Source organism: Embiotoca jacksoni, unplaced genomic scaffold (genome assembly GCF_022577435.1).
Source record: "Embiotoca jacksoni isolate LCO1_2020_lvr unplaced genomic scaffold, fEmbJac1.0.p SCAF_7, whole genome shotgun sequence".
Classification (NCBI taxonomy): Eukaryota; Metazoa; Chordata; class Actinopteri; family Embiotocidae; genus Embiotoca; species Embiotoca jacksoni.
In genome coordinates, this window is record NW_027185425.1 from 555,001 (window position 1) to 570,187 (window position 15,187).

A 15,187-nucleotide genomic window follows, 5' to 3' on the forward strand; every position below is an offset into this window, starting at 1 on the left:
AAGGGGTCAGTTATTCCCTCAATTGTAGCCGTGGAGGTCTTTAATACTGCAGCCTGTATTAACTGCTTTAGTTGCATAGAAGTTGTCCACTGATAGTAATAGTAGCGTCGCAGCTGCAGTTTTAGTCGCAACCTTTAAGATTTACATCCAAGTTGTTGCAGGAGCATCTGTAAGGATTTTACTAAGGTCAGTTCCAATGTGAGTAACTGAAGGACTGCTGCAGCTGTAGAGTGCAGAAGGCTTCTGATGACGTTTCATCCCTGTAGCAGGTGGTTTATAGGCTATTTGACGTTTTTTCTTCTTCTTCCTCTCACTGCATGGACATTAGCATTGGCAAAGAGCCTGAGGCCTTTCTAAATATGAGGGCCATAATTGATCGATAACTTATTAACAGCTCAGTCTCACCTTGGAGTGTATACATAGAGATAGATAGAGAGAGAGAGAGAGGTGTGTGTGTGTGTGTGTGTGTGTGTGTGTGTGTGTGTGTGTGTGTGTGTGTGTGGTGTGGTCGATTTTCTTTTATTGACTGCGATATTTAGCGTATAGATTTTTCTATTTAAAAAATCCATGTCGGCGATAATCTTGAGTGTAAATGCACAGCGCGAGATTGGGGCGGTGCATCTGACAGCTGGTGGAGGAGAGAGGAGAGGCGAGAGGTGACGGCCGGGAGGCACCTTTCCTCAGACAAACACACACAGGCTGAAAACATTCTCACCGACCCTTTGTAGGGAAGAAAACATGCAATTTAGATTCAGCTCAACTGACATTTTACGCACATTTTACGCGCACACGCACGTAGCCTTCCCTGAGCCCAACAATAATTACTAATTTAACACCCGTGGATCTGCGGGCTTTGATTATCCACCTCTGTGGAGGAAAAAGAAATACATTAGTTGAGTGCTGCAGGTGACCTTGCGTAGGCCAGGCCCACGTAAATCTATATGAGAGAGGGAGAGGCAGAGATCCACCTGCTGAAATATACATCAAAGGTTCACCCCCCTTTGAATTCGTCTCCGCACATTGTGAAGAGGCGATCGATTTTTCGGAGGCCGGCGATGATGTGGTTATTGGCTTCATTATAATGAAGTAATCAGAAGATCAATTGGTTGAATCTGCGCTCGTCTTGTACGGGATTATCGTGGTCGAAGAAAAATGTTTGTCTGTAAGGTGCATGGTTTAAAAAACAACTTAGGTTCTTGATTCAATGGATTTTAACATGATCCATGTCAATATATTACCATCACATGTATAGTAGAGTCAATAATAATCAAAACTCCTGCATGTTACTTTGCTACAGATCAGATCCGAGAAACAAAAGTGCCAATAAATGTCCCAGTGTGCGCTAAAAAGAAATGTTTCCCTGCCAGAGCAGTGGCTGTGTTTGTATATATGCATATGTGTGTGTGTGTGTGTGTGTGTGTGTGTGTGTTGGGGTGAGGGGAAAACGAGGTATGGAGAGGGGAGGGAAAGGGGGTAAAAAAAAAGAAAGAAAAAAAAAGGGGGCTGGGTATCTCAGTCTGTCTCCCGGCCGGAGAGCGCTTCGCCGAGCCAGAGTGCGTTCAGGCTGCGCGGTGTCGGACCGAAACCACCGGGGTTCCCAAAATAAACTGGAGGGACACTGATCCGCGCGCACACACACGTAGGATACACACCGAGAGGGAGACCGAGAGAGAGAGAGAGAGAGAGAGAGAGAGAGCGACACACACCGGCGGATGGCGGAGCAGAGCCAAAGAAAAGACACTATAACGTAAAAAGAAAAAAAAAGGGGGTACGGCTTTCACCCCCTCCTCCGTTTTCTTGCTTTCGCTCGCGCATCAGTTGAGGAGAGGACTGGTGTGCTCATTGATATGGATTCATTCATTTATTTTTCTATTGATTTTGCTTTAATTGGTGACCCCCGGTAAGGAAAGCGGGGAGGAGAGGGAGGAGCGAAAGTCAGACAGGGGGGTGCCTGCGTAGCCGTACTTTATTATTTGATTATATTCTATCTTTTACCAAATATTGCTTTCGCGTTTTATTATTGCGTCGCTTTGTGTGCATGTATTCTTCAGCAGACCAGCCAGCTACTAACCAAATCTTCACGAGAACCAAAAAAGAAGCAACTCTCAGTCGTACACGGACAGTTTTTTCTCGTTTGTTTTCCTTCCTGAGGATTGACCGGTGGACAGTGTTTTGTTTGAGACTTTTAAGGACAGTACACGGAGCAGAGATCCAAACCAAACCAAAGCAAAGCAAACCGACGAGGAGACGCGGAGAGCCGCTGCGGTCTTTACGCACAACTGTCTGGACACAGTCAATTGAGTGTAATCGTGTCTGTGTGACATGGAGAGCAGCTTAACGAGGAGCACCGACTGCACTACATTCACATGGGTGCAATGATACAAGATTCCCTCCAATGGCCAGTCACCTGCAAGCTGTATTAGCCTCTATGGATAACCACTGGTAGCTTTATTTATTCTCCCAAAGCCAAACCGTCTTCACTGCGCGCCCTGCACATCGCTGCGTGTTCGTGTGTGTGTGTGTGTGTGCGCGGGTGTGTGTGTGTGTGTGTGTGTGTGTGTGTGTGTGTGTGTGTGTGTGTGTGTGTGTGTGTGTGTGTGCGCGCGCCGGACTATAGCTGACTTCGACGAGACTCAAGTGAGGGGACCAAAAATACCCATCTGTACACCAGAGCTTGTACAAAGTCCAAAAAGTGGAGAGATGGGAATCCGCTGAGGCAGAGGCTCGACTCACGGAAGAAGAAGAAAAAAAAAGCCAGATACTCGGTGTCTGTTCTGGTTTTTTCAAACCATCCCAGCGTCCTTCCAAACGGCTGCCCACAAACCTGGAAAGCATACGAAGAGCAGGCCAAAGAACGACGGCAGGATACGGATAAGAGAAGAAGAAAAAGTGAGACTAAAATAAAAAAGAAAACAACAACAACGACCCCCAGGTCGACAGAGGACCATGTTTGTCCCCCTGCCGGTCCCCTTCGTCTTTCAGAGAACAGCGTCCGACTTCAGCGCCTGGAGACTCAAGTCCTCGCTGGCTCCGCGGTCCAGCCCCGGTAAGACGCCTCTCCTCCGGTGCTTCTTTCACCACTGTGCACCTACACAAAGAATAGTCATAGTTTAATATCTTTTTTTTATTATTATTATTTCTAACCTGCTAAATTTAACAAAAAAATTCTGAACACAACAGTTTATTTTCCTCTAGATCCAGTTCCACCTCAAATTTCCCCTCATGGTCGAGTAAACCTATTATGAGTAGAAATAAATTACATATATATTTAAAATCCTGTCTGATGCAACATATAACTCGTAACAAGCATTTTAACAAATTAAAAGTTGCAAGATCTACATTTCTTTTAGTAAAAAAAGATCTGCCAGAGTGTTTAGATTCTTTTTTTCTTTTTGTATAAAATTCAAATCATCTTGTTTCCTGAATTTCTAATGATTTTCTCTAAGTGCATTCATAATTTTCCACATTCTGCTTCCTTTGAAATTACACAAACAAGTGATTTTTGTCAAGGATAATTTGAAGACTAGATATCTTAGCCTGAAGGTGTTTATTGTTTTTCCATTGTTATCTCCCCAAAAAGGTAAAAAAAAAAAAAAAAAAAAGAGAATTTATTTCTCAAAATCAGTTCAACTAGAATACTTACTTGCATAAATCCGAAATGTAAGAACACACCCAGAAATTGGATGCATGAATATGAGGATCATTAGCATCCATCACAGTCTCAGAGAGGCGCCACACTCTCTCCTCATGCTTTCCTCTTTCACTCATAGCAATCCATCCATCTCACCCTCCCGTCCCATCTGTCCGCTCTGCTTTCCTCTCCGCTCCTTCAGTCTTCGTCGGGCGGGTTTGGGGGGAATATTCATGGTCATCCATCGATCAGACCGTATTGATCCCTGACTGGGGCCACATTGGGAAAACGGGAGTACAGACGAGTTGAACGTGGGAGAAAGTTTGGCTACTCGGGAGGCGATGCGAGAAGGGAGGGGGAAACATTTTTGTTTTTGCAGAGATTCAAATTCAAATCGTCGTCTGAAAATCAAAGCTGACTTAATAGTTAAAAACACGGAGATATATTTTTCGTCATCTTTAAGGGACTTGATTCACACAGAAGGGATTAGCAGCGAGTCTGTCAATCAATAGTTACTCACTGTGACGACCTTATCATGCCTTTATACTCTGCTTTAATACCTCATGATCACTATAATATTGCTTTAGTGAATTGCAATGTGATCAATGATGGCAGAACACTTCATGGTAGATTTATTTTTAGAAATCTTTTTACAGTCCTACAAGGGTGCACGTCCGCACCGGGATATTTACAGTTTAGTATTTATGCCTAAATTTATGCATTCAAAAAAAATCTAATGTGCTGAATGTTAAATGAAGGTAAAGCTTGGATCCTTTTAGTCTGTCTCGCTGTTTTTAATCGAAGATTCAAATTCACCTGCTTTCGTTCGTCTTTAAAACTTTGTGACGTGTCGCCGGTCGCCTGTTTCAACGCGAGTGCTCGTACATGTTAGTTTGAGTGTTGCTTCCTGGAGGGTGACAGTGCTGGTGCCCCCCCACCCCACCCCACCCCCCTCCCTCCATCCCCAGCACCTCCATCCATCCATCCATGGATGGATGAGATGTGAGGGGGGTGGGGGATGCGTGTATGCCGAGCCGTGCCGATCCGTGCTGTGCCGTGCCGTGCGGGGTAATTCAGGCTATCACCTTAAGTAGGTGTCAGGAGGAGAAAAACGGTCGAGGTTTTTAATGAGAGCTGCTTCATGGCGGCTTTGACAGGCGACACATAACCACTATAGCTTCTGTTTTTTAGAGGGGGGTGTGATGGGGTGTGGGGGCGGGGGGGCAGTTCTCTGTGCTGGTCCTCTAAGAAATTAAAGTTAACCACGAGGCGAGAGCAAGAAGAAAGAGGAGGTGGAGGCCAAGTGCGAGGGAGCGAATGAATGATTGAATGAATAACAGAATGAGTGAGTGCATAAATGAATAATGAATGAATGGGAAGGTTAAAGTATCAGTTATAGAATTAACAGGTGAAAGAATCAGTGAATTGGATGACTGAAAGAAGCTGAGAGGCAAAGTTAAATGGCTGGAAAAAAAAAATGAATAATGAATAGATTGAATGAAAGAGTCAATCATGTTTGTGTAGAGGATGAATAAATGACCCTGACTCAATGTGTGGATTCATGAATTAATAAATTGAACAAATGAGATAAAAATTCAAAATGAAACGAGGGTTACGGGTGAGCCAGCAGTTTTTCCAGCAGCTCGGTCTCCCCCGGTGTTTTTCCACGTGAGAAAACCAAAGGGTCAGAGTTCCTTCGCTGGCTGCTTTTTTAAAAAAAAAACATGTTTTTATTTAAACATGTTGCTGTGATAAGCAGCCAATACACACGAGAGAAATAAACCGCGCAGGAGAGCAAAGGCCAACACTCATCCCTCCCATCCCCTGTTAGTTCCTCCTCCTCGCTCCATCTTTCATGTTTAATCTCCGGGGAGAAAAAAAAAAAAAAGAAACTCAGACTTCTGTTTCTCATTGTCTTTCTCATTTCTGTGAAGTATTCACTTGACTCGAAAGCCTTTCCAGTGAAATGCAAACTCTCCCCTCTCTCTCCCTCTCTCTCGCTCAGTGTCTCGTTCCCTATGGACAGGCAGGTTATTGAATTGGATTTGCCTGGTGTGGTTCGGCCCGGGCCCCATAAGCCACTTTAGCTAAGTCTGTTACCCACAATTCTCTGTCTCTCCCTGATCTGCGCCGTTTGACCGTGTGTGTGTGTGTGTGTGTGTGTGTGTGTGTGCGCGCGTGTGCGCCTCCGGTCCTGCAGGTGTGCGACATCTGGGTGTGTTTGCGTTGCCGAGAGCAAAGATGGAGGGGGGGGGGGGTGTCAAAAAGTGCGAGATGAGGTGAGCGAGGTTCAGCGGAGGAGAGAGGGAGAGGTCCGAAAACAGCAGACGGCAGCAGACGGCGGCTCTACAGTGGATCTAAAACCGAGGGCTTATGGGTTTTTTGTCAGCTCGACTTTAAACACTACGGCGTTCAGAGCAGACGACCTCAGCTCAGCTGGGACGCATCACCGCAGCAAAACCACTTTTAAAACACAGGCTGGATTCAAGTTGTCGTCAGAGATTGAAGATGTTTTCTTTTTTTTTTTCCATGTAGTCTCACCTGTGCTGCGAGTCAGGGCGCCAAGTCGCCTCGTTAACCGCAACACTAGAGGACATTTGAATGTTTTTATGCCCTATAAAAAAATTTAAAAAAAATGTAAGGAGGCAGGTTACAATCTCCTACGGATGATGGAAATATCTGGCTGTGAGTCAGGAAAGTTTGTCCCAACCCACCTGATCGTGCTGCTGTGTGAATGCCAACTTTATTACAATGAGTTGGAGCCTTTAACAAGCAGCTTCTCATCACATCTAAGGTCTTCCTGCTTAGTTTAACATCCTCTTCACTATAAAATCAAAAGTCTACCCTTCGATGATGAAGACTTGTAGTAAAACCACACATTTCCACTCTTCTACGTAGTTTGAATTTTTCTACCTTTTTTTTTTTTTTATATTTCTGAAAGTCAATGTTTATTTAAATGAACATAAAATGGCTGAAAATTCAGAAGGCCTGATTGCGGTTGTCTCATGTGCTCCGACTTCTCACTCTGCGTTTTGTTTTGTGTGCGAGTGATCAGCAGGGATTGAGGATGAACCCCCTGAAAGCTCATCCGCGTTGCCTGCGGTCGTAAACCGGCAGGAAGACAAAGACGGGCGGTCGGACAGCAGATCTCTCTGCCCCGCAAACACGCGGTTGTAAGTCTCCCGTCACGCTCGTTACCGTGCCAACAGTAACATTCAGATCCACCGAAGAAGAGCGGAGGCTATAACGTCCTTTTGGCTTGAGAGTCAGAAGCTCCGGTTTTGTTGCAGCTCAGAGATCTTCCAGAGGGCAGGCGGGCGGAGAGGGACCTGTAGCTGCCTCTGCTCTGTCCCTGCTCTGCACCGCAACAAAGGAAATCTAAATGCTCTTTTATTTTATGTACACTGCTGTAAAATCCTCCAGGGCCACTGTGGCCCATATAAAAACTGAGAGCTGTCAAATTCACAGAGCGAACGCACGCGTCTGGATTGAGAGGGATGGTTTATTTATGCCGGCTACTCTGAGAGGCCTCTTATTCCAGCTCGGGGTTTTCACATTTCAGCCGGCTCACTTCCTCTGTCTGCTCCTCCACTTAAATTATACACAGTAAAACATCAGTGATGAAAAGCCCTGATGATGCGCGATCAAACGAGCTGTATAATCAAGCTGAAATATTTAATGCGGGTGGTTTTAAAAAAATGCAACAAAGAAAAAAAAACTTGTGATTGAAAATTAACACGGCAACAAAACGTTGTATACTGAAACAATGAGACACTATTACATTGTTTAACAGCAGCGCAGAGGAACTTTCAATACAAAGTTCAAAGCGCAAACCTCCTACACACACACACACACACACACACACACACACACACACACACACACACAGTGCTCCATGCTGCTCGATAACTACCTCGTCTCACACCCAGGATCTTCACCTCGCGGAGCCCAGGAGGGGGCTGCGGTGTCTGGGCCACACCAAACTGAGTCTGAGCAAAAGGCCCCTGTGCCTGGATTAATTGGCTTCCCGTGTGTGTGTGTGTGTGTGTGTGCGTGTGTGTGCGTGCATGTGTGCATGCGTGCGAGAGTGCACTTTATGCGCGGTTGTGTGTGGATAAGAAGGTGTGCGTGGAAGATAGAGACTTTGCCCGAGTTGTGTACAGCCTTTTCTTTTGTGTCTGTGCATATGCAGGAGGTTCAAATGTGTGTGTTGGTGAGTGTGTGTTTGTGTGATAGTTTGTGTGTGTGTGTGTGTGTGTGTGTGTGTGTGTGTGTGTGTGTGTGTGTGTGTGTGTGTGTGTGAATGGGCAGGTGTTTGGACTGTGTGTGTGTGAAGCTGCATAAACTGTGTGTCTGTCGCAGTATGCAAATATTTATGTTTATCAAGACTGGGGAAAGTGTGTGTGTGTGTGTGCGTGCGTGCGTGCGTGCGTGCGAGCAGGCAGACAGGTGGACGATCCAATAATTGCACGTTGAGGTCAGTTATGGATCTTTTCCGGCATGTGCGGTTTATCTGGAAACCACAAGCAGCTCATGGCTGCCTATTGTGTGAGTGGTTTTAACCTTCCACCACTATTGATTAGCCAGCATTGACTACTCTCCCGCCACCCCGTGTGTGTGTGTGTGTGTGTGTGTGTGTGTGTGTGTGTGTGTGTGTGTGTGAGGATTTGTGGTTGTGAGTGTGTGAATGTGTGGGTGGTGACATGAACAATTGCCATGGATGTTTAGGAATGTGACAAAGTGTGTGCGTGTGAGGACACCTGCTACTGTAGATGTGTGTGTGTGTGTGTGTGTGTGTGTGTGTGTGTGTGTGTGTGTGTATGGATCAGATTTTAAAAGGGGCAGCGTTGTCGGTGAGTCCCGGTGCTAACGTGATTGCGAATGACAAAGCGTCCAGGCGGGTTTGTTAGCTCCATAATGGGGAATCAATAGACACAACACAGATGTCAATACAACATGCTTTATTGCGTTAAGCCGCCTCACCCCCACCCCCACCCTCAGCTCTGCGCGCGCACACACACACACACACACACACACAAACACACACACACACACACACTCACACTCACACACACACACACTCTCTCTCTCCATCCGAGGATGTATCAGCTCTGGAGCTGCTGTTTGAAGTTAAAGCAGATTTTTAAATATGCACATAGTACCCATTAAATCGTCCAACAGGTCGCCGGCGACACTTTTTATGACGTGTTTTAATGTGTTTTCACGCTGATCGGTACTGGCCATTAGCATTTTGCTAATCACGCTCAGGAGATATAAACTTTATTGTAATAAATAGGAAACTACTTGACAAGAGGACGATTAGGATTTCTTTCTTCACTTCACAGAGAAACTTTGATCGATGCTTTTTGCGACCTTTTTAATAGAAGTCGTGTGGTTGTGACGTGGGAAGTCGTGTGACTGGCGTTCAAGTCGTTATCGACAGCGGGGGCGTCTAGACGCCACGGAGGCGACCAAATTAGCAAACTAGCATCGGGTAATGGAAGAAATATCGAACATAACGCGTATAAAGTTAGGAAGAAACACTATAGGATTAAAATTTGAATATATTGGCTTAAGATTCAATGGAAAATGTATTTCCATTTCCTTCAATCTTCAGCTGACACGTCACAACTCGTGAACTCTCTCCATTATTTCAGTTTATTCCAAACAAACCAGAAGAATGGACCGCACCACGTTTCATGTGCCGGCAGACACCTCGTAGTTTAAAGCAAAAGCAGAGCAACTATCAAAATAAAGGAGCCAATTTATCGTATGCTGTGTATCATAAACAGCCCGTGCATTACCTTCACACATGCACACATCCCGTGTATGCGGCATTGAAAACAGACACACACACACACACACACATAGACACACACACACACATAGACACACACACACAGACACACACACAGACCTTTTGTCTTTGTTACATACAGATGATAAAAAGCCATTTCACAGCATGGACACCACCTGCTGTGCACACATGAAATAAAAACCTCAGTACGACCAAATATGGTCGCCTGAACTCTGCTTCCCCTCTGCCGCTTGTCCGCATGTCTGTCCATCCAACCAGCTCAAACGCTCATTGTTACCGTGGAAACATTCATAGGCCATTAGACACACATATAGGAGGAAAAGAATCTAGGTAAACACTGTCCTTCCTACACACACACACACACACACACACACACACACACACACACACACACTCGCACACACGCACACACGCACACACGCACACACACACACACGCCCGGCGTTGGACAGTCATCTTAGTCTCGCTGCTCTTGATGGTTTCCCTTAATGGTCCCAAAGACCATCAAGGGCTAAATTGGCTGTACTCAGGCTATATTTGACTGCCCTGTGTGTCCTGCTCTCTTTGGGTATGTAATCGGCAATCATATGTAAGTGTATGTGTGTGTGTGTGTGTGTGTGTGTGTGTGTGTGTGTGTGTGTGTGCGCGCGTACATCTCCGTTATATCTGTCCATGTAAACATCTGCCATGTTTACTTCTTGAGTACTTTTATAATGTCTGTGTAAAATCTGTGCTTCCCTGATGGCTTGTCTTGGTACGTGTGTGTGTGTGTGTGTGTGTGTGTGTGTGTGTGTGTGTGTGTGTGTGTGTGTGTGTGTGTGTTTATACCGGCCAGTGTCCATTTTACACCCCCGCACAAATAATGAATCGTGGTCACAGCAGGGAACTTTTTTTTGGTTTAACACCAATGCGCACCCTTAATCGAATGCACTCAGCGTGCGCTGCCCCTTTGTCCGACAAGGTGTCCGTCGATAGGCTTTTTCTCCTCGGCCCACATAAACGCCATAAAGAAGCCGGCGCCTATTCAGTCGTCTCGTAGCTCACATTCCTTCCCTCCTTTCCCTCCCTCCATCTCTCCGAGTCGATGCGTTCGGCCGGAAGCAGCGAAGGCAGAAAGAAAGGCTGCTCGGCGTGCTGGCGGCTGGTCCGAGGTCAGCGCCGCCGCTCACCTTTTAATGAAGCAGAATAATTAGGTTTCCCACTGTACAGGAATCAGAGTTGTGTGTTGTTAGATTTTCTTGTTTTCGTGTCCACATTAGCACCTGTTAGTGTTTTGTTGTTTGAAGGTGATTATTAGTACTTTAAAGTCAAATGTACATTTAAAAAAATCAAGACGTCGCTACTTAAAAACGTCTTTTTTTTTAATATCCAGGCAAAAAAAATATGTCTTCACCCCACATACACCAAGGATAAAGAATTTGGACTCTCTAGGTTTTACAGTTACCGCTAGAAAATAATAACCGTGTCTTGCTCTTAATCCCAGATCCAGATCACCCGTGTCTGAGCTGAGTCTGTCTGTCTACTGGCGTCCATAAAAATCTGTTGGTCAGTTTTTCTGCTGCCAGGAAGACAAAAAGACTAACTTATGAAATGGGAATACATGTTTTTGGAAACGGACGGAGGTTATCAGGAAATCAATTTGTTTTAAAGCAACGTTTCCTCGGTGCTAATGTTGGTTCGGTTTGACCTGTTTGTTTACCATCAGTTGGTCTGATGATGGTTCTCATCTAGTCAGCGCATATCAATAACATTTTTATTTATTCAACGCCAAATCACAGCACTGGATACTTCAGGGCACTTAACAACAGAAACTTCCAAAAAAAAACTCCAACAGAACCGGGCTCAATAAACAAAATCCGGGCCAACATTTTTGTCTTCTGCCCCGGTCGTAACAAGTCTTGAGAGACGATGACAGGATTGTTTAAAAAGCCGTTTGTTTCCACTCAATTAACAGTTTGAAAGCTTCAACGCAGAGCTGATAAAATGCTAAATCGTCGATGGGTTCAGAGTTTCGGCCGACACCTCCCACCTCTTTCGCTCTCCGCACCAACTGCAAACAAAACACACCTTCAAAGCGCGATTGGTCGGCACCACTCGGGATTCGCAAACAGAAACCAGAACACTTGCGGTACCAGAATCTCGTCCTGCGTTAAAATGCTGACACCTGTTTTGTTTGTTTTTTACCAGCGGTCGAAATTTTCCATCAACTGTAATTACAATCAGGAAATGATGCTGTATATAAAAACCTGTGTTTTTAAACACGTGAAGAACTTGTTCTGTTCGTATTGATGTGCACGTAGAAGGTCTAATGTACTTCTGTGTGTGTGTGTGTGTGTGTGTGTGTGTGTGTGTGTGTGTGTGAGAGTGATCTCCAGCAGGTGTGTGTGTGTGCGTGTCTGGTAGCTAATGTCCATCACTGCCTTGCCCCGCTGGTGTGTGTAATACGGAAGTGCTGGTCTTTTGTGCCGCCCTGAAGGCAGTGATCTTGTTCCCCTGCTTGCATGAATAGAGAGAACAGGGCTTAGGAGACACTTCTGTCCTCCTTCGCAGGTTTCTGACATAATGAAGCCGATCGCACACAAAACCTTTTTTTCCAGGGGAGTGTGAGTAAGCTCGTCTTGATGTGCACTTTTTGCCATCTCAAAGGTTCAGGACTTTTTTTTATTTTTTTTATAGAGATTAAAATGACAGGGCCGGATAAGCAGAACTGTGTGTGTGTGTGTGTGTGTGTGTGTGTGTGTGTGTGTGTGTGTGTGTGTGTGTGCGCTCCAGTACACTCTCTCCTCTCTCTCTCTGAGTGTTTGCATGTTTATGTGCGCTACTGTAATGTAATCTCTCCGTTTGCAGCGCCGCGGGGACGTTTAATGCTCGCCAACATGGTTTGTATCGAGTAAAGCGCACGCGGGGAGCCGACGCGTGTCCTTTGTGTGGCCCCCTTTTTGCATGTCTGCAATTGTGTGTGTGTGTGTGTGTGTGTGTGTGTGTGTGTGTGTGTGTGTGTGTGTGTGTTCCTAAGCAATATGAATCCTTGCAGCCAACAATGCGTCTTCTTCCTTGCCGCCGATACATTTAGCTAATAAAGTCAGATGACAAAAGTGGGGTTAGTTAGATTGGATTCCATCTCTTTTGTCTCCTTTCTCCTCTCGGCTGGTGGTCAGTGCTGTTTTTTTTGTTTGTTTTGTTTTGGGTTTTTTTCCGGGGGGGGGGGGGGGGGCAGATTTAGATCCTGCAATTTAATTTAGCAGACAGGAGTTATGGTAATGAACTTGGGGGAGAGAGAAGGAGGTGTGTGATGAGAGGAGAGGATGGATAGCGAGGAGGGGTGAGGGGTCCCCCGTCATTTACCTCAGGAACACCATGTCCTTCCTGTCCTTCCTTTACCCCCCCCCACCCCCACCCCCGAACCCCTCCTTCTCTTGAGCCGATCTTATTGAGGGGCCAGCGGTGACCGAGAAGGGTTTTTAGTGGAAAACGTAATATCATGCAGGGTGGGGGGTAGGGGGGGGGGGCTGTATGTATGCACAGAGACAGAAGTAAAGTGACAACAATGGAGGATGGAGAGTGAAAGGAATGGGTTGGGGTTGGGGGGGGGGACAGGCACTGGGTCTGGCCCTTTTTAATAAATCTGAGTGCTCTGGTTAGTGCTTCAATCTCCTGTACTCAACTAACCCCCCCAGCCCACATTACACACACACACACACACACACACACACACACACACACACACACACTCTACCAAATACATACATGCACTTACTCTCTGTGACTCATTTTCACCCACATATGCTGTCGCCAGACGACGAGCTCAAGGGCTTTTAGAAGGTGTTTTTTGTTTGTGTTTTTGGAGCGTACAACTGATGCCAGATGTGGGCACGAAAGTGTGAACGACAAAAGTGTTACTTGTTTTGTATTTGGTGTTTTAATATTAATTTGGATTTTTTTATTTTTTTTTTATTTTGAAGTTTGATGGGATTGGACACACCGCAGGACGGTGAAAAGTGAAGCTGTGGATCTGCTGTTTCAACAAGCACAAGAGCGACGCACTTAGTCTTGTTTTTCTTGCGTACTTGTGAGCTTTTCACAAGTACCAGGCGTGGGCTGTATGTCCTGCATCTATTGCATGCAGGGAATCCAGTTTGGATGCTTTTCAAGTGTCTGGTGAATTAAAGCAAAAAAAACACACAAAAAATCCACGCCAACACACACACACACACAAAAAGAAAGAAAAGCGCTGGAGGCTGTATATCTTGCATTTCTGGGTCCCATTTTGTCGCTCGAAGGTGTAATTTTCTCATTCGTCATAGATAACTGGGCCGAGTACAGATGGCATGATTGTCACGTAAAGACATCTCCAGCAACCGCAGTGGAGTTTAATAGCAGAAAATGTTGTGGCTGTCTGAGGCATCAGCTGTAAACATCGGGTTTTTGGTCCTCAGCCACTCAGATAGAAGGAGAGCAAGAGCCTCTTCATGGACCTTCCATTTTGTACCACTCGTACAGTCGCAATGATGTCAAAGACTTTTTTTTTCTTTTTCTTTTTACATAACAGGTACAGGTTCTGCCCGACAGTTCAAACCCAACAAGCTCAGGGCCAGAAGGTGCTCTGGGAAGAAAAAAAAAAAAAAAAAAATGCATGACAGAAATCACGCAGCATTGCGTGCAGTCGGTCGACATTACACCGCTTCACCGTCGAATAACGCATTCAGCTCTCGGCGCCGTGATATTTAACCGCGGGAGAGTCCGTATGAGCGTCAGATATTAAATCAATTCCAGTATTCTCCGACTTAGATCGCATGTGCCCCAACACCCCTCCCGCCCTCTTTTCACTATAAGTGAAAACATAAACCCATGTTGGCTTGTTTGCTTTGGAACGTTACCTAGCAACCGGAAGGTTACTGGTTCAATGTGGAGTTGCTGACATTGTGCTGATACTGAAAGCCTCTAGACCGCCTCAGACAGAAGATCCGGAGCTACATGACACGCTGCATTTCTAAAGTGAAATTCTTCAGGCGTACGCCGAAGTTTGTCGACGGGCAGTGAGGTCAGAGACGACCCTTCAATGGGGGGGGAAGAAAAAAAAAGAAAAAAGGGCAGATTTGAAGACGAGGCTTCATATTCAAAGCGGGAGCTTTTTTTTTTTTTTGGACTCTTTAAAGCAAGTTTGTGTAGCGTCCTGTATCCTCACGCACAGAGGCCAGACGTACTCACGCGCAGTTTTGAACATATAATCGTCTTCACGCTCTGCGGCTCCAATCTCATACAGTACACACACATTTACTACATCAGATAAAAAGCGGGAAAAACTCTTTTTTTTTTTTTTTCTCTCACCTCCTTATCGCTGAACTCCCCCCACCTCCTCCTCCTCCTCCCCTCTCACTCTCTTTTCTCCTTCATCCTCTTTTATTATCCTCTGCTTTTTTTTTTTTTTTTTTCTTTCTTTCCTTCAGCTAAGGGGTGCCCAGTCCAGAAATGAAATTAATCTGTTGTACTACACCCCCTCCTCCCTCCTCCCTCCTCCTCCTCTTCCTCTTCCTCCCTCCTCCTCCTCCTCCTCCTCTTCCCGCATCTCAATCTCATTCTCTCTTTGCTCTGTGGGGAGGATTGGACTCGTCACTTTAACCTCTTCATATTGGATATGAATCTGTTAGCCCGCCTGCCCCTCTTCTCTAACACTCCCCACCTCAATCCACATAGTTTGCACACACACACACACACACACACACACACACACACACACA

General features: G+C 45.6%; 1 protein-coding gene across 1 annotated transcript in view; it reads left to right on the plus strand.

The window, feature by feature from the left end:
• Positions 1-2,005: 2,005 nt before the first annotated feature.
• pou2f2a (POU class 2 homeobox 2a) overlaps positions 2,006-15,187 on the plus strand; it is a 54,508-nt gene continuing 41,326 nt past the window's right edge. Inside the window, exon 1 of the mRNA XM_069176845.1 lies at positions 2,006-3,046. Coding sequence (XP_069032946.1) covers positions 2,947-3,046 — 100 coding nt within the window. The 5' untranslated portion in view covers positions 2,006-2,946. The remainder of the gene's footprint in view (positions 3,047-15,187) is intronic.